The sequence below is a fragment of the Embiotoca jacksoni genome, unplaced genomic scaffold (assembly GCF_022577435.1).
Source record: "Embiotoca jacksoni isolate LCO1_2020_lvr unplaced genomic scaffold, fEmbJac1.0.p SCAF_1, whole genome shotgun sequence".
NCBI lineage: Eukaryota > Metazoa > Chordata > Actinopteri > Embiotocidae > Embiotoca > Embiotoca jacksoni.
Window position 1 is genome coordinate 22478357 of NW_027185229.1, and position 18426 is coordinate 22496782.

The 18426-nt window shown below is 37.9% G+C and overlaps 1 protein-coding gene across 2 annotated transcripts; it reads left to right on the forward strand.

The window, feature by feature from the left end:
* Positions 1-622: 622 nt before the first annotated feature.
* Positions 623-13876, forward strand: gls2b (glutaminase 2b (liver, mitochondrial)). 2 transcript variants are annotated; one of them, XM_069147889.1, is made up of 18 exons: positions 623-883; positions 1497-1596; positions 1709-1821; positions 5297-5426; positions 5549-5628; positions 6010-6173; positions 7034-7092; positions 7685-7717; positions 7836-7894; positions 8061-8127; positions 8921-8971; positions 9086-9262; positions 9381-9512; positions 10109-10201; positions 10276-10337; positions 10950-11026; positions 12659-12722; positions 13056-13876. In XM_069147889.1, the coding sequence occupies exons 1-18, from the start codon at positions 708-710 to the stop codon at positions 13210-13212; spliced, it is 1794 nt and encodes a 597-aa protein (XP_069003990.1). In that variant the 5' UTR covers positions 623-707; the 3' UTR covers positions 13213-13876. The 2 variants fall into 2 exon arrangements, with proteins under 2 accessions (XP_069003990.1, XP_069003999.1); XM_069147898.1 differs by having other exon boundaries at positions 798-883; positions 1475-1596.
* The last annotated feature ends 4550 nt before the right edge of the window (positions 13877-18426 follow it).

Below are 18426 nucleotides of genomic sequence, written 5' to 3' on the forward strand. Positions count from 1 at the left end.
GTTGGTCACCAAACATAATGATCATTAAATGAGTAGTTTATAAAAGTAGAGGTTGAATGGTTGAAATAATTAGCTGAAAGTAGTCCAGAAATGGTAACAATAGCTACAAAAAATACTTTATAAATATAATTTTAGTTAAGATTAATGGGTAAATTGTATGGATTGTATATAAAATGCAGGCTATAATAAAAACATTTAAAAAAAAATACAGTCGTTTAAAAGAATAAAAACATAGCAGACCTAACGGACCTAAGCCTTGACAGTTCATCTGGAGAACAAATTATTTGTACAATATCCACTTTTTTAAACAGATGAACACATTTGAAGATGAGAGGGATTGTTAAATCTATCTGACAGGCAAGTGGAGGTAAGTAGAATGAAAAAGGCTGAAAATCACACAAATAAATGTGTAACTTGGCACAGAGTAAAAAAAAAGTGCTAAATATCAGGGAAAATAAATAATGTTTATAACAATAAAAACAAAATCTAGCTACATTCAATTTGCTGATTTTACACGAGCACTGCTAATCATGACTAAAAGGCCAACATTTCCGACGACACCTGAAGGCAGCACAACTTCAGCCTGACACTTTGCAGAGTCAGTGATCTGGCACGCAGCTGAGAGACGACAAGCCAACTTTATCTGCCGAGTTCTTCTGCCAAATCAAAGCGTCAGGGCGGGTTGGTGGCTGTCGTTAGTCGCAGCCATGCACTGTCTGAGAGCGCTGCGTCTGTCAAACTCCGCACAACTAATCGTCAAAAACACAAGTAGTGCGAAGAAGAAGCTTTTCCTCATCCAGCCAGCATGTTGTCTGAGCACAGAATCAACAACTGCGTCGCAGCGACAAACGCCCACACACGTGGATCACTTCCATCTCAAAATGTAAGTGTGACAAACCTATGAGTGTCAACAGCTTCCTGCCTTATCTTTTCAGTTATGCAGGCAGCCTCCACGCTGTTCAATGAGTTGTCATTGTTGTTTTGGAAAAGATCCCCTATCTAAATATTTGTACATGTGCAGCAGGTATTGGGTGTAATGTGGGCGTATGGGGAAATACAGGCGATTGAGCAATTGCTCACCTAAAATGTGGTCATATCAGTTGCGTCAGTCAGCAGCATGTGTTATACTCGAGGCAATCAGCACGAGCATGAGAGGTTTAAAGCGACTCCATATCACCTGTAGCCCTGTAGACTGCAGGTGCGCCACTGAAAAAGGAAACGGTCCTAAGACTTTAAAACAGCACAACCCTCTATATTTCTTCCCTTTGGCTTTTCAATATTGGCACTGACTTTTAATTGTTCCTTGTTTTAGTTGTTCAGTTTACTTGCATGTTTGCATCAACGACAAAGATGGGTGGCAATGACCTGCATTTAGCCTGTTGTTTTTAAAGCTTTTACATGACTTTTCCTGAAGTAGATGTCATCTTTTGTATGTGAATCGCACACCAGTATGATTGCTTTTTCTCTTTTCGAGATTTTACTCTTCACTTCACCAGGAACCCACATTCAAAGTCCCACAGTTCTGGAGTGGAAAACATGCTTTTTGACACCATCACAGAAGGAAAAGAGCAAGTGCCCATCTCGTACTTTATTGCAGTAAGCACTGATTATATACCACTATGCACTATTGTAACAGCGTACACACTGTATTTTGCTGTATTTGCTGTGTGCAATGACAGCAAGGATGACCCTAATGTCTCAATTGTAGGCCCTGAAAAAAACGGGCCTTCATCCATCGGACCCTCGGCTGAGAGAGTGCATGGAGAAACTTAGACGGGAGTCTGTTGGTGAGGTGATGATGGACAGAGACCTTTTCCACAGGTGAGAAAGGGACGGCTCCTGATAGATGGTGTGGTGGTTATTCATGGAAAAGTGCTTAGCAATTTAATCACACAATTAATCATGTCTTCACTAATCTGCTTCACTGTAATCAAAACAAGCAACATCATGAAAATATAAGACAACCGAGACAGCGGGCTTATTTTATTTTTATTTAATTTTTTTTGTGAAGTGCATTTTGTCACGTCACAGGAATAAAGTAGATAGATAATCTAATTGAAAAGATGAGATTAAGTTATTATACAAGGGCTTTTATTTATTGAGGTAAATGAACCAATATTACACATTTCTGAGTGGCAAATGTATATTCACCCTGAATGATTAGTAGTTAAATTGAAGATTAAATTAAAGTCAGATGTTTTCAATCAGTGGCATGATAATCAGGTGTGAGGGGACATCCTGTTTCATTTAAAGAACAGGAATGTAACAAAAACTGAGCTGTATCATGTCATAAATGAAGATTTCTGAGGAGCTCAGAAAAAGATTTGTCGATGCAAGTCATCTGCAAAAGGTTATTATAAACAGTTTGAAAGACTGTACAATTTTAGGAAATTTAAGACTATTGTTAGCGTCCCTAGGAGTGGTCAACATACAAAGACTACTTCAAGAGCAACACGTTGAATAGTTCGCTGTGTCACAAAGGAACCCAGGGTAACTTTTTAGAAACTAAAAGTCCTCTTTTCTCTTGTCTAATGGTAATGTTTATCAGTCCACCATCAGGAGATCACTGAACGGCAAAGGTGTGCATGGCAGGAATTCAAGGAGAGAGCTACTGCTCTGCCAAAAAGAGTTCTGCTGCCCGTCTGCAGTTTGTCAAAGATCACGTTAACAAGCCAGATGGTTATTGAAGGAATGTTTTGCGGACGGATGAGACGGTTATAGGTCTTTTTAAATGAGAAGCTTTATGTTTAGAGAAATGAAAATGCTTCAGTCCAGCACAATAACCTTATCCTATCTCTGAAGCCTGGTGGTAGTAGTATCATGGTTTGGGCCTGTTTTTCTGCATTTGGACCAGGATAGCTTGACATCATTACTGGGAACAGTGAATTCTGAAATATACCAGTGAATTCTAAATACAGATGTGAGGACATCTGGGGGTGAACAGAATTTCAAGAGAAAGTGGATCATGCATTCAGACAACGGTGGTTGAAGAAGAATAAAGTTAATGTTTTTGAATGGCCGAATCAAAGTCATTTCCTTAATCAAATAGAAATGTTGTGTTCATATCAGGAAACCCAGAGTTGAAGCCGTTGCCTACGGAGGAATGAGCTTAAATTCCTGCGAGCAGATGTACATGACTGAACAGCAGAAACATTTAGTTGCAGTTTCCTGCTGCATAAGAGGGTCACACCAAATGCTGAAAGCAAAGGTTCACACACTTTTGCCACTCACGGATCATTTCCCTCAAAAAAATAAATGACCAGGCATATTATTTTTATCTCATTTGTTTAATAGGGTTCTCAAACATTCAAGCACCATTGTAGCTACTTCAAATTTAAGGTCCTGGTATTTTACATGCTAACTTATTGTCGCACTGTCATGTCTTACTGGAACACTAGGAAAAATAGCAAATGTTAACGTTATTAAAGTGCCGGTGCTTTTCCTACCATGACAATACGTCAAAAGTAGACTTTACGACAACAGCTATCTGTCCATTCAGATTGTTTTGCTTTGGTTTGCCGTTACGTGATTGGCTGTAGCTCCCCCCACTAAAGTAGATCTCAGTAGTTTGTGACTTGTATTATGTATATTTCCCATTTAGAGTACCACAGTTATTATTAGTAAACCACAGATTTGGTTGTAAACTGTTTCAGTAGGAACATATATCTTCTACTGACTGTAGACTGTAGATGTCAGGGGGCAAAAATGGAGCAAATGGACTGCACTTATAAAGCACTTTTCTACCTTAACGGACAACGCACTTTACAATGTTTGCTGCTTAGTCAGGAGGTCAGGGATCAGACAACTAGACGTGCAGTTAGTGGAAAACCCGCTCCACCACCTGAGCCACAGCTGCCTCCATCTGTGAAAGTATATTTTGAAATATACATGCTCTTTAACATTCACATCTTTGATCACCACAATTCAAATGTTGTTGCGTTTTATTAAATTAGGTTGATTTGCAACCAAAAGTGCATTGTCTGTCAGTAAGCTTTCTAATTAACTCAGTCCTGTGTCTGCTGCTCCAACACTGCAGAGATATTATATCTTCTTTTGTCATCTACTCTTGGTATTTTATGGTGTTTTTCCAAAGTGCAGTATGCTGTATTTTAAGTCTGATAGGTGAGATGTTTCATCTCTTAAACGCTGACGCTGTACCCCAGATGCTACGCTGTGATTTATTTCTTTTGCAACTTTGACAAATCCACTCAATATTAATATACAATTTATACACTAACTGGGGTGTTTAAGACAGAAAAAAGCAAATCAAACGCAGGAATTAACACAGAGTAACTTTTGAGAAACTCTAATAGCTAAAAATGCCCATCGACAGAAAATATAAAACTATTTATTTTTCCAGCAATTACTGTTGCCTGTTTTTGGAAGTCCTGTGTCTCTTTACTGCCTCTCAGATTAGACCACACTGACAGTCCAACAGTGTTTGATTTTCCATTCACCACCAGGCATGAGGCAGGTGCAGGCATGAGACCGAACTAATTTTAGTCTGACCTTCCAACAACAACCCATTTTAATAGATGGATTTGTTGTGACTTCCTGCGTATTTGTCTCTCCCATTGTCATTCTTTTTTCTTTTCTTGTCTTCCACACATTACTTATTTATGTAATTAAATTTAATACAAAGGATTTATAAATATTTTTGGAGACTGTCCAAAATATGTTGATTTAAATTCTACGGTAATTTTGAGTCTGGTTTTTGGCTTTTATTTACTTTCATGAAACTGCAAAGGTGGTTGTGACATTTTTAACCCCTCAGCCCTATCCTTCATATTATTGAAATTAGTAAAAATGAAATAATAAATTGTTTAATTTGATCATAAAAATGTAACTCAGATGTAACAAAGATTGCTAACTGGTAGTAACCTTTAAGTAAAAACTACCAAAAATAATAATGGAAATAAGCATAAAAAGAAACATTTACTCAGTAGTTTACAGTAGTCCCTGATAATTTACATATTGCTTGATAAAAGAAGCTATTAAACACTAACGGCTAACATGTGCAAAGACATAAAGTCATAAATTGTGCTACATGCTATAAAATCCTCCTTTTCACTGATTGTCCAAGACATGTCAGTGTTCGAGAGCATGTGTCAGGACATGTCAGCTTTATTTCCTGTCATACTATCCGAAGGAGAGGCCTGTCCCTGAGACTGATGGCCAGCAGCTGCTGCTATCCACTTACACTGGGGGCTACAGACACACACGGACACACAATAAAAGCATTTCATTTTCAGTACGCGCTCCTGAGTAACTCTGCATTATGTTGTTTTTCTCTCAGGTGTGTTGGTGGAAACATTGTCCTGTTGATCCAGGCCTTCAGAAAGAGGTTTATCATCCCTGAGTTTGATGTGTTTTCACAAAAGATAAATGAAATCTACAAAACGGTGCAAAACATAAGTGATGGGAAGGTAATCTTTTGTTGTTGCTTGTTTTCTCTAAATTCAAGCTCCATCTTCCTGTTCATTAAAAATAATTTCCTTCCTCTCATTAATGACACTTACTGTGTATCTCTTGTGTTTTGTGGCTGCAGGTTGCAGACTACATTCCCCAGCTGGCCAAGTTTAGCCCAGAACTGTGGGGTGTGTCTTTGTGCACAGTTGACGGCCAGAGGTAGGAACCACAGACTTGTTATTGTTGAAATAGTCTGGAGCTTTCAATCGTATCATGTCTTTCTCGGCAGATGGAGATTTCCCAGCTGTCATTAAAATAAATGTTGAAGTTTCTTTTTGTGAAAACTTCATGGAATTCTCATCCATCCAAAAGTTTAAATTAATTAGATTTTTCTAGTGATTCTCACAGAGACCATGTGATATCATCAACAGCTCCACAACAGTGAACTGCTGTTGCCAATGTCAATAAATTAACTTTCAATTATTTGTACTGTTCATACTTGATTTAATTGGGGCCGGCTCCGTCGCGTTCTGCCTCCAACATGGTGCATTTTAGAAGATTCTGCAGTCTTTAAAGGTCTATTTGGTCTGCTTTCTTCAGACACTCAGTAGGCGACACCAAGCTGCCCTTCTGCCTGCAGTCATGTGTGAAGCCCCTGCAGTATGCCATCGCTGTCCATGGGGCGGGAACAGAGAAGGTTCACCGCTATGTTGGCATGGAACCCAGTGGACTCAAGTTCAACGTGCTCTCGCTTGACGATGAAGGTTTGTGAGGCCTCATCACCTCCCCGTCGGATTGTAAAGGTTCCTATCAGCCAACAATCAGTGTGGAAATGGCATTCATTGCTCAAATCGTCAGGAAAATATGTCTACTAGATATGAGTAGGTACACCTGGCCTGACAGATTACGTGCCTGTTCTTTGTTTCCTTTAATCCTGTATAGATGCGACTGGATGGATTATATGTTCCTCCAACAAGTGTTATTTAATGATATTTTTCATCACATCTCTTTTAAGCAAGTATTGTACGTATTATCTTTGACACACAACTTAGATGTTAAAACTGTTTCCCGTCTCTCAGAAATACTGTCAAGTTCAGGCCAGTTGTTTCCTCGGAGAACAATTAAATATGAATGCAAGCTCTGGTGCGGAAATAATTAGTCAAAATCAGACAGCAACTGTTTGATAACGAGGCAAACATTTGAGTTATCGAGTCAAAAACAAAGAATTGCGGGGTCCTATTTCTCAAATGTTGTTTTTTTTTACACATTTATAGATTTAAAAGACATTTAAATTGGATCTGCAGCTCTCGATTATGATGTAGTCGTTACTATTTTTGATATAGATGAGCACTGTAAAATGTTCAGATTATGTTTCATTCACAATCCAGACAAATATTTTGGGTCCCTTTGTGACTGTACAGAATCATCTTTTGTGTATTAATTTGTTTGTGATTCATGTTTTTGTTTATATTCAGTCTTACTTTGACTAATATGATATGTTTAATTAGATTATAAAGATGTTGATCAAAATCAATTGACTGATTGAAGACCCTTTCACAAAGCCATTATTTACAACAAAACTCCTTGTCAACTTTGTGTTTCATCTCGTTGTCCTTTCTCCCAGATAAGCCCCACAACCCCATGGTGAACGCTGGAGCCATATTGATCAGCTCTCTTATGAAGGTAAACAGATGAACATGATATGTAATAGTTGAGTTGGCACATTCAGTAAGATACAGGCAAACATCTGTTTTAATGAAAAGGAGTGACTTGGGTTTAATGATGAACCACGTATGAACCCATAATGTCCAGCATATTAACTAGTCTTGTTTAGTGGAGTGAGTCTGTTGCTGTAGTGACAACATGGCCTTGGGGATGTCATAAAACAACAGTAGAAATATATTGATATAACTTCTAAACATTAATATTTTGAGAAATATTAAATAATAATACTAAATATAACTCATTTTCTGCTAATAGTCAATATTTGTCTCAGCATTACTCAGAAAAAAAACAGGATTAATAGGAAACTGGTGTCTGTGGTCTTGTTTTGTGAAATATTCTTTGAACTCTGCCTGATGTCTGCTGTTTCTGATCACCGTATCGTTCCTCTTGTTGTACCCGCTGATAATGGGATAGTAAATTATGTAATCACTGATAAATTTATGTATTTTTCACACTGTGTCATTAGTTGTAGATCATGATTGTGGGAGCTGAATGATTGTCAATTACAATCAGCATTTTTAAACAAGAAAATTACTCTCTTTGCTTTCAGCCTTGCTCAAATAAGGCAGAGAAGTTTGACTATGTAAGTAGTGTGCCTCAGACTTGCTTCTCTGTTGAGATCATAAATATGAAAAATGTTGCATGATTATATCTGTGGTCAGAGATGCACTGCACACAAATGTTGTTTTTTGTTTCCCTAGTTTGTGGATTTTGTGAAAAAGATGGCTGGCCAAGAATATGTCGGATTCAGCAATGCCACGTGAGTGTACTGCAAAATAGATTTAGATTATTTTTGCTTTTATATATCTCTGTTTAGCATGTCTAAGATTAAAGAGTTACTGTGTTAGTAAAAAAAAAATGCATGTCCACTGCCCCTTTGCATTATTGATGTTTCAGTATTGACCTCTTCTGCTTTTCTGTCTCAGGTTCCAGTCAGAAAAAGAAACAGGCGACAGAAATTTTGCCATTGGATACTACATGAAAGAGAAGAAGGTCAGTTACAGAACATTTTGAGCAGAGTTAAAATGCGTGGGATGATGAATACTTTTTATTTTCTGTTCCAGCAGTTTGAGATGCAGCTTGTAGATGCAGGTGTTAATATAGGCATGTCCAACTGAGTTTTTGCAAACACATTTATGTTTTTGGAACATGTTTATGTAAATTGCTTGCATAATTGCAGCTAACAGGTTTTTGTATTGATTCGTCTGTAGAATATCAAGACACCTTTGAAGAACAATTTCCTGAACACCACAAGGATCCATTTTCTAGAGTCTTGCTTTTCTAACCAACAGTCCAAAAGCCAAAAACAATAAGCATGCACAGTGAAGCTGAAACCAAAGAATGATTTTTTTTTGTGTGCAAAAACTAAGAACAACCTTCATTCACAATCACCTCATTGTCAAAGTAGTTTGATTTCATTTTTAACTGACTAACGGAGTCATTGTTTCAGCGATAAACAGCAATGATAAGCTAACAGAGAGACAATTAAAATGTTGTTTTCGCAGTTACTTTTCCAGTTAACTTGAATATGTCGGGGTTTTTTCAGGAACCAAGAGAAGCAATGCTTTATTATTATATTGTTTTCATCATATTTTGTTTTTGTTTGTTGAATGAGTTTCATAAAATCAACATTCTTAAAGTTTCTCCAGCCACAAAATACATCTTAATCTTTTATAGATTTATTTTCCGACCATCATCAAACAGCCAGACTGTCTTTGAACCTGGTTTAAAATTCATCTCCAGCCTTAAGTCAATCACATCATGATGATCATATTTCATTCACCAGTGTTTTCCTCCGGAAGCGGATATGATCGATGCCCTCGACTTCTACTTCCAAGTAAGCTGCTTTGCCATCATTAAACAGTCTTTTTTTGTTCTTGTATCGCCTGATATTGACTTGGCCACAATAAAAATAGTATCAGTAGTAAACTGACCCTCGTATGTTTTTCAGCTTTGCTCCATCGAGGTGACCTGCGAGTCAGGAAGTGTCATGGCTGCCACCCTGGCCAACGGAGGGATCTGTCCAATCACAGGCGAGCGTGTCCTGAGCGCCGAGGCAGTGCGAAATACTTTGAGCCTCATGCACTCGTGTGGCATGTACGACTTCTCTGGACAGATGGCTTTCCATGTGAGTAATGTTGGGACGTGACAGCATCATCACACCGCCCCTCTGACACAACAGAGATAACACTCACCTGTCTGCCTGAAACAGATCTCACAGCCAGCCTCTTGCTCTTATCTCCCAGGTGGGCCTGCCTGCAAAATCAGGGGTATCTGGTGCAATACTACTGGTGATCCCCAACGTCATGGGAATGATGTGTTGGTCTCCTCCACTGGACAGAGTTGGAAACAGCGTGCGGGGAATTCACTTCTGCCAGGCAAGAGCAAGACTTTTGTGTCTTTGCATGTAGACTGTTTGTGGTGCAGAAGTAAATGCTTTTTATGTGATTATAACATTAAATAATTCGTATACAGTATGTTTTGCCACAGAGTCTTTTTGATATTGCCAACAACTGGCACCAAAGTTTGAATTTAAACTTTCAAATCTTATACAAGTGGCTTTAATTGCTGAGGAAACATGATGATGATTACAATAATAACCGGTTTAATTGGACAAATAAATTCAACGATGGGCATTCTGTCAAAGCCAGACATCTGAAAGTTTAGATTAAAATCATAAATATCTCTGGGATGTACCATCTGGAGCTGCGTTACAGAGAATATCTTGTGGTGACAATGATTACTGGAGCAGAGTTATTCTGCAGGTAATAAGTGATAAAATCAGATCAGTATGGTACAATCTAGCAGCTTCAGATTTTACAACCCAGTGACTTGAGTGTATTCTTTTGAATCGTTGTTTGTGCTGATCTGATAAAAAAACCAACAATGTTTACATTAAAGTTCTTTCTGCATTAATGAATAATTGAAGTGTTTCTTCCCGTAACTATATAACTACACTGTACCTTTTCTTTAGGAGCTCGTGTCGCTTTTTAATTTTCACAATTACGACAATTTGCGGCACTTTGTGAAGAAGCAAGACCCCCGCAGGCAGGATGGAGAAGACAGGGTGAGCTGCTCGTCTTCGGTTTGGTTTAACAACTGCCGTGAGCATGTGTTCATATTTCTTTCATGTAATCACAGAACAAGGCTGTTTTCAACTTGATGTTCGCCGCCTACAGTGGAGATGTGTCGGCTCTGAGAAGGTACAGTACATGAAGCCTTGATTACGGTTTGACCTATGTAATAAATGTTTACGCCAGGTGGGAATAATTAAACAGTATTCAGTGTGAAGTACAGTAGTAAAGTGTAGTGAACTGCTTAAGTGATGCTCAGCATGGATTTCTATGTGGTTTGAAATTTATGATTCCCATCACTTGACCTATCATGTCCAGTACAGAAGCAGCAGCAGCATTATTCAGCATTTTCCTTTTAATGTGTCACATTTTTCTAGCCGAGTTACCATATTAAGTATTCTATTAAAAAAGAAGATAACATATCCAAATAGTGCACAGAGATGAATATAAGATACAACATAAGGCATTCAGCTGTTATTTGATAATGAACTGAGTAGCATGGGAGGATGCAACAAAGTTTCCCAGCTGGAAGTCAATAGATCACATTTAAAGGAGCAGTGTGTAGGATTTAGTGCCAGCAAGCAGTGAGGTTGCAGATATCAACCAGCTGAATAGCCCTTGTGCCTAAAAACAATGCTTATACAGTGTATGTCTTAGTATTTCTTGTAGTTCTATACCTAAAATGTTTGTAGAAAAGTATTAGTGAACTGTTAAAATGACTTTATTTTTTTTTTGCTGTAGATTTGCACTATCATCCATGGACATGGATCTGAAAGACTATGATTCACGAACAGCACTACATATTGCTGCAGCAGAAGGTGAGCTCCCCTGGTTCAGACTCTGTGTTCCTTGTATTTTCTTTAACCATCTAATACATTGTCATTTGTCTTATTTTGTTTTGTTTCCACAATTCAACCTACATGGTGATGCAGTGTTTTGCACTGTCACCTCACTTTAAGGTTCTGGGCCCGAACCTTAGCTGAGGCGGGGGCCTTTCTGTGTGGCGTTTGAATGTTCTCTGGGTACTCCGGCCTCCACCCACCATACCAAAAACATGCATGTTAGGTTAACTGGTGGTTCTAAATTGCCCTCGCTGAGAGCATGCATGTCTGTTTCTGTCTGCCTTTCTGTGTTGGCCCTGTCATGGACTGGCAACCCCCTGCCTTCATCCAAAGTCAGCTGGGGTAGACTCCAGCTCCTCGTTGACCCTGTTCAGGATAAAGCGGGTATAGATAATGGTTGGATGGATGGATGGCTGAACAATTGAGCACTCGGCTGATGAATCTATCTTGCTTTAAAACCCACATGCATTAATTTCAGGTATCAAAAGTAATTCAATCTTTTACACATCTTTGGATTAGTTGCATGACAAACAAATTATTAACGTGACCTCACTGACAACGGTAATCTAACGGCAGTGGGGGTTGTAGTGATCAGCTGGCACTATTTTTGACTTTGACCCAGACAACACAGATGTAAAACTGCTCTAAATGTAAACTGCAGTTATTCTAATGATAGCCCAACAGTCACTGCAGGCTCCGGCATACTTACTGCAGATCTGAAATGACAGCATGTGGAGGGTTATAGATGTTGATCCTGAAATACTATTGTTCGACATTAACCACTGTTATCTTACACCAACAGACTTCTGTCAAACTTAGTTGAAAGAGTAATGGTATCTTCTTTGCATTTGTATGTTGACAATTAGATGTTGCTTCATGCTCACCTTGTTAATCAAGTAGTCAGTCAGTCAGTAAAAAAAAAAACAGTTTTTCTGCTCTGTACCGCCATCTAGAAAAATACGATTATTTGTTCATCTAGTAAATATTTACTCTTGTTAAATTGTTTGTCTTCATGCTCACAGCTGTAATTAGTGCAAAGTTAGTTTTTACATAGTTTATTGTCATTATTAACTATAGCGGTTGAGTACTTCTGGCTCGCATTATAAAAACCGCTAATCAATCAGCTCATAAACCCTTACAGAGCACCATATGGTGGATTATTTGTGTTTTGTTGTGATCTAAGTTTATTCACAGCACAGATTTTAATGTTCCACTGACATGTCTTCACCAGTAACATTTTTTTTTTAAAAAAACCTCACAAGCAAGTTATTTGTCTCCAAGAAAAAAATGGGAGTAATAACTGTTTTCTTCCAAAATGAAGGCAAAGCTTTGCTCGACTAAAAATGATTCTGAGCTTGATTGCAACTGGAGGAAATAATCATACATCAGTTTTTTTTCGTCATGAAGTTTGTATTTTAAGCAGCTTTTTATTTTTTTTTCTACACCCACAGTTTGTCATGCTAATAGATAAACCTGTAAATAATGAATACCTTGCAAGTTGTGGGAGGTATAATTTCAAAGGGTGTTTGCTGTCATATTGCTTTCTGACACCAAAAGTGAAAATGGTGATTGGACCTGACAGGACACTGAAATGTTGCTTGTTTTCAGGTCACATAGATGTAGTGAAGTTCCTCACAGAAACGTGCAAAGTGGATCCATTTGTAGAGGACAGGTGAGATCAACATCGTTAACTTCTTTGTATCCTTTAGTTTAGTTTTTATTTTCTTTACCGTTTCTTATACATTTGATCATGATCAAGTATTTTAACCTGTGGTTCTGTTTTCTTTGTAATTTTTGTTATGCGTGATCCTTTTGATGATATACTTCCAAGCATATTCACTCCCTTAGTGGGAGTACCTCATCTTAAAAACATGTTTTAATGAAAGTGAAATATTTGTTGCACTTATTTGAAACTGTACAATTATCTCAAACCACAACTACATTGAGTACATACTTGTGCGCTGCTGAAAACTCTCCTCCATTATTTTTTCTCCATTGTGTACAGGTGGGGGAACCTACCTGTCGATGAGGCCATGCAGTTTGGACATGAAGAGGTGGTGAAGGTGCTGAAAGATTACGGGCAGGACTACAGTCGGCAGGAAACGCAGCACGGTGACGCTGAGCGTACCCAGAAGCTGGACACCATCGAGGGCATGCTGTGATGTCTTTAAAAACTGTCACGTCAGGGCATTTGTACAATCTATCAAGTTTAGAAACATGATTAAATCAATTAACTATAGAAACTATAGGCAATCAAAATATCAGTGGAAAGGGAAATTGTATAAACATGCAAATAGAATATAAAGCAGGAAGGAATATATAATATAGGAAATGAGCAGAATAAAAATAATAGCACATGAGTATAAAGTAGAACATTTGCAGGTTCATGACAACACTAAGCAGCCCAACAGCTTCCAATCAACGTTACTGTAATACATCAGTCTGTCCACAGTGTTCATGAGGTGTAAGATTCAGGTACTTTTACATGGAAATAATACTCTCTGTATTGTTTTGATGAACTCAAAAGATGCTTTTACGATACATAAAGTGTTTCTCATGACTTACAACAGTACATTTTACGCTGATCTATTTTTCTTGGGCTGTTGTGTCTTGTTAAAACCTTTAAATAATGTTTGGAAAAGGTAGATAAGGAAATGATGTGCATAAGCCCAATAAATATAATGCTGCATGTATTGTATACATGATGTTCTTCAGCTGTAAATAATTGCACTGGATTCCTTTTACAGGAATACATGATGATAGAAAGTGTCACAGTATTTATAATTCATTGTCACTGCATAAACTAAAAATTCCAAAAAGTATAAATATTTTGACTGTATCCTTCCATTAAGCATGTTTTAGCTTCCACTCATAGTTTGATTTTCGTTTGATTTTCTTAAGGTAGTCAGTGCTTCATAGTGTCAGATTTCCTATTAAATATTACACAGCCTCCACTAAACTGTTTTAAATGCCATTACTCCAGGAGTTTTTGTTGCACAATTATTTTATTATTAGGGGACAAACTGAAAACGTAATGCAATAAGAAACATCCCCTGTGGCTATGGAGGACATAAGTAATGTATGCTGATTCGGGCCAGCTCATTTTAAAGGACTTCACTCTGCTTCGCAATGCTTTATTTATAAATGTAGAGTTAATCAGTATTGACGGATTGTCCCTTTACTGACCTGGTTCGTGCAGCTGGTTCTGTAAAGGCTGACATGTCGGCAAATACAGCGGGCCTCTGCCGGTTGCAGCAACAGTGCACATGTGCTTTAGTTTCTCTTGAATGCACCAGATGGCACTGTGTACCCGTTGAAGTCTGGAACCTTAATTGGTGAACCAGCACAGGATCAGCTGTACTGAACAGATCTCTGCTGGAAGAGAGCATTACTGAGCAACAAAGAGCTTATATAAGACTGGTATAGACTGACCTGACATTCAAAAGGACAGCTGCCACCTGAACAAACCCTGGTTGTCCTGACTTCTCCACAGCAGAAACACTGGAAGTATTACTATCTGTTGGGCAGACAAGCCCCCAGGCAATAAAACTTAATTTAAAATTTTGGTCGGATAGTCCAATGTGACACCAGCATGGTAAAGCCTAGGAGTGCACCGAATCATGAGCAGACGTGGCACAAATTTTGACCTTCAGCAGTTTGAATGATTAAAGAAAAAAAATCTACTGCCCATTGTTTTATCGATTATGTGAGCTACTGATGGGAGTAGAACCGGTGACTGTCTAGACTAGTGTTCTTAGTTTTCTCAAAAGCATTCAATAAAATCGACCATATGTTGGCAGTCACTACCTTGTGGATGCCTGTGGTCTTTTCTGCCTTAGAGAAGACAGAGTGAAGAATCAGTTTGTGCTTTCTGAATGGGTGATACTTTTTTTGTATTGCTTTCCACAATAATAGTTTCTGGACCCAAGGCAGTTCCTGCACAAAATAAATTAGTCCTCCTTATCAATATGGCAGGCAGACATTTATTTTTGAGGAGGATTTGAACTTTTTGCCATTTAGGGGAGTTAATAAAACCAGAACAATAAAAACAAAACAAAAAAAAATACCTCAAAGAGCTGCAGCTGGAATGTAATTTAACCCCACAAGCTTTACCACATTTTAGAGTTGACTACTCCTTTGAGGACAATAAGAATGGGAGAAAGCAATGAATAAATATTATAACTACATGCTTTTATTTTGATCATGTTTCAGGTTGTAATTTGTGCTGCCATTTAGGCAGTGTTATCTGATAGAGAGCAAGTTGTTTGTTGAAACTGATGTTGATATTTTTACTCATGCTGGTGGCAGTGAGGCTCAAGGAGCAGCGAAGTTAATTTAGTCCAATTAAATTTATTCTGGTCTTATATCAGTTAAAAAAAAATTACTTAAACCATTATTTTTTATAATAAAAAAAATACCTGTGAAACTGCAAAGATTCAAATGACACCTTTAGCTGAAAGATACTTTATCGAAATATCCAAAATTTAGTTTTCTGACAGAACTTAAGAACTTACTTTCTAATAATCTCCGAAAACAATAGATAATCAACCAGCAAATGCTCCAACCAATTCCAACCCACTGTCAAAACTTTATTAGATATTTTCTGCTAGTTTGTACCACTTTAATGCCCTGAAACTAGTGATAATTTATTAATCTAAATGGAAGTCTAGATATTGATTTAGCAGTGGTTGTTGGGGAACACAATCTGCCCTGTGGGAACCCAACGGGTTAAACAGAAATCTAAATCTAAACTTTTTGTAACAGTATGAAGCTTGTACAGTCTGTGAGATATCTTCTGAGAATATTAGACAGAGTCTTTGTTCACATTAACTTACCCCTGACAGTGTGTTAAATTAAGAGGTGAACAATTTTCATCACAAGAATATCATTAATCAAGCAGAAAAGAAATGCCCAATGCATTTTAATTAGTCTCACAAGTTAACTGTTTCTCATTAAAATAAGGAACATAACCTTCTTGTAGAGATATTACAGATACTCTGACCTTTTGACTTAGTTCCACCAACCGAGAAAGTGGTTAAAAAAAAAATTTAGTTATTCAATAATTCTGTGCTGATTAACTGTAAGAATTTACTATTGGTTTAACTGGATTTCTCAAAGTGATGTGCTGAGATTTTTCAAATAGTTACAGAGGCACTGAAGTATGTTTTGTTAAGCAATTAAAGATTTATAGAATATTAAACAGCACTTAGAGTTTCTTTCAAAACAGTGCATTTAAAAAGTAATTTTTTTTCTGGAAGTTAATCAACAGTTTACCTTGAATATTTTTTATTGTAATTCACTTCACCACCTCGATGTTATCTGTTAGGAGGATTGATGAAAAACTCACCGCCTGATTTTTATGAAACTTGGTGAGGCCAAGGAAGGGCCCATTAAATGATGTAGCTCCAAATCAGGTTGCAGATCCACAAAATATTTTTAATTTTCATTAACATTGCGAGATAGGGCACTTGTCCTACTGTGCATTTTAAAATCCAGTAAATTGCTGTAACATTCAGGCCAGACATACATTGACACTACACCGCAATCCACATTCAGAGGCACCAGTAATCCTCTGGGACACACATACTTGCTCAGATGTAATACAGTAAGCAGATGTTATGGAGCACTGAGAAAGAAATTCAGCTCTGGATTTATCTGCAGAGACTGGATCACCCACAGCACGTTCTCGTATGCACCCTGAATGACAACCACACGGAGAGGGCCAGTAAAGAGACACAGGGCCAGTAAAAACTGTATGGATTGTGGTGACCAATCGGGATTTGTCCTGTTATGCCTAATGGCCAGTACACCACCAAGGGACATCGGTTTTATTGGAGGGAACTGGAACTGCCGCAATTGTAAAATCAGCACGATTATAAATGTTCCCAGACATAGAAAGTGCTTGCGGTAGCAGATTTCCATCTTATAGAAGAATGGACTGATGGCCTCGGAGGAAGTTTGCACTCTCTGAGTGCCCTTCTTGTTATAGTTAAAGATCAGTGCCGCCAAAGTCAGACGCTTTCAGGTTGACATACTTGACTTCGGAAACTGGAGCTGACTAGACAGTCTTAATTGAAGGGCCACATACTAACTTCTTCTGGAGCTTTAAGCTACATCACAGTCGTCATAAACAGATGTGGCTTGCTGGGCTGTCACTGAAATGAAACAGTGTAACAGACTGTCTCATGTTTACTGTTTGCATTGGAGATGATGTGTCCCCTTAGGGTTGCCGTAGAGGCAGGGCAACTCCCGCCTCTGGTCAAGAGAGCGAGTACGAAAAATAAGGAGAGAAGCTGTGGGCTGAATGTAATGTCTTGTCTCCCGACTCCACTTATTATATTCTTATAAGTGCCCCGTTACACGAACCAAGGACGCTCGGTTACAATAGCGTGAGTTCGAGCAATGCTCTAAAGTCATGTGCATATTTATTTCATGCCTAAAAATCACTGCTCTGCATCTAGTAAAATCCAATTATATTCATGTTGGTGTAAAGGATGAAGGAATGATAACATCTTAACATCTACTGTCATTTTGCTGATACATGCAAGCTAATGCAATCATGCTGCCAAAAGCTCCCTCCACTATCTCCCCATCCTCCTTATGCTACTTTTTTTTTTTTTTTTAGTTTTGTTGATTTGAGATTTAACAGTGAGGTATGTTTATTCAGGACAGATTCATTCTCCCAGTCTTCTTTGCTGTTCTGTTTTTCTCTTTGCAAAATATAACTATATAGCCACAATTTATTCTGTTATTGAACAGTGGTGGATGTACAAACTACATTTACTCACAACAGTCAGTACAGTTTTGAGGTTTGCTATTTACATCTTTATGTGTCTGAAATAATAACCCAATGTTATGTAAGGTTTTTCACATACTTAAGAGTTTCACTCTCCCTCCAACCATGAAAACAAGCTTAAATATTTGTTTAACATGCAGCTGGTGTAGCTTAAATGCACAATATGACAGGTGTTTACTGTAGGATGTCGAGCCATCATCACTACCATATGGTCACACCTCTGCAGAGACACAACTTTTTTTTCTTCACAAACATGGTGCCATGTGCTTCCTGAACAGTCAGCGGTTCCTAATTCAGGTTTCTTGTACATATCTGCAATACCTGACCAAAAGAGTAACGTGTTGGCATTATGAAAAGTTTATAAGAGTCTTAATAGTGTAACACAACATTTTCATGTACGGTTTTGGGTGGTTCAAAAAAGAGGAATTTGACCAGGGGGACAGCTTTTTTGACTTTACTAATAAAAATGGCAGATGTTTGTGATGCTGTTTTTAATGATTGAATTTTAAATGTTTTTTTCTGAATGTATCATTGGCATGTATTTGTTATTCTGTTCTTTTACATGTCTATTTTTGTCTTT

Excerpts from the sequence above, each read along its gene's own strand:
- gls2b (XM_069147889.1), top strand. The coding sequence starts at position 708 with ATGCACTGTCTGAGAGCGCTGCGTCTGTCAAACTCCGCACAACTAATC. Across the intron at positions 7,718-7,835 it reads AGGCAGAGAAGTTTGACTAT|TTTGTGGATTTTGTGAAAAA; the intron begins GTAAGTAGTGTG and ends TTGTTTCCCTAG. Across the intron at positions 7,895-8,060 it reads GTCGGATTCAGCAATGCCAC|GTTCCAGTCAGAAAAAGAAA; the intron begins GTGAGTGTACTG and ends TTTCTGTCTCAG.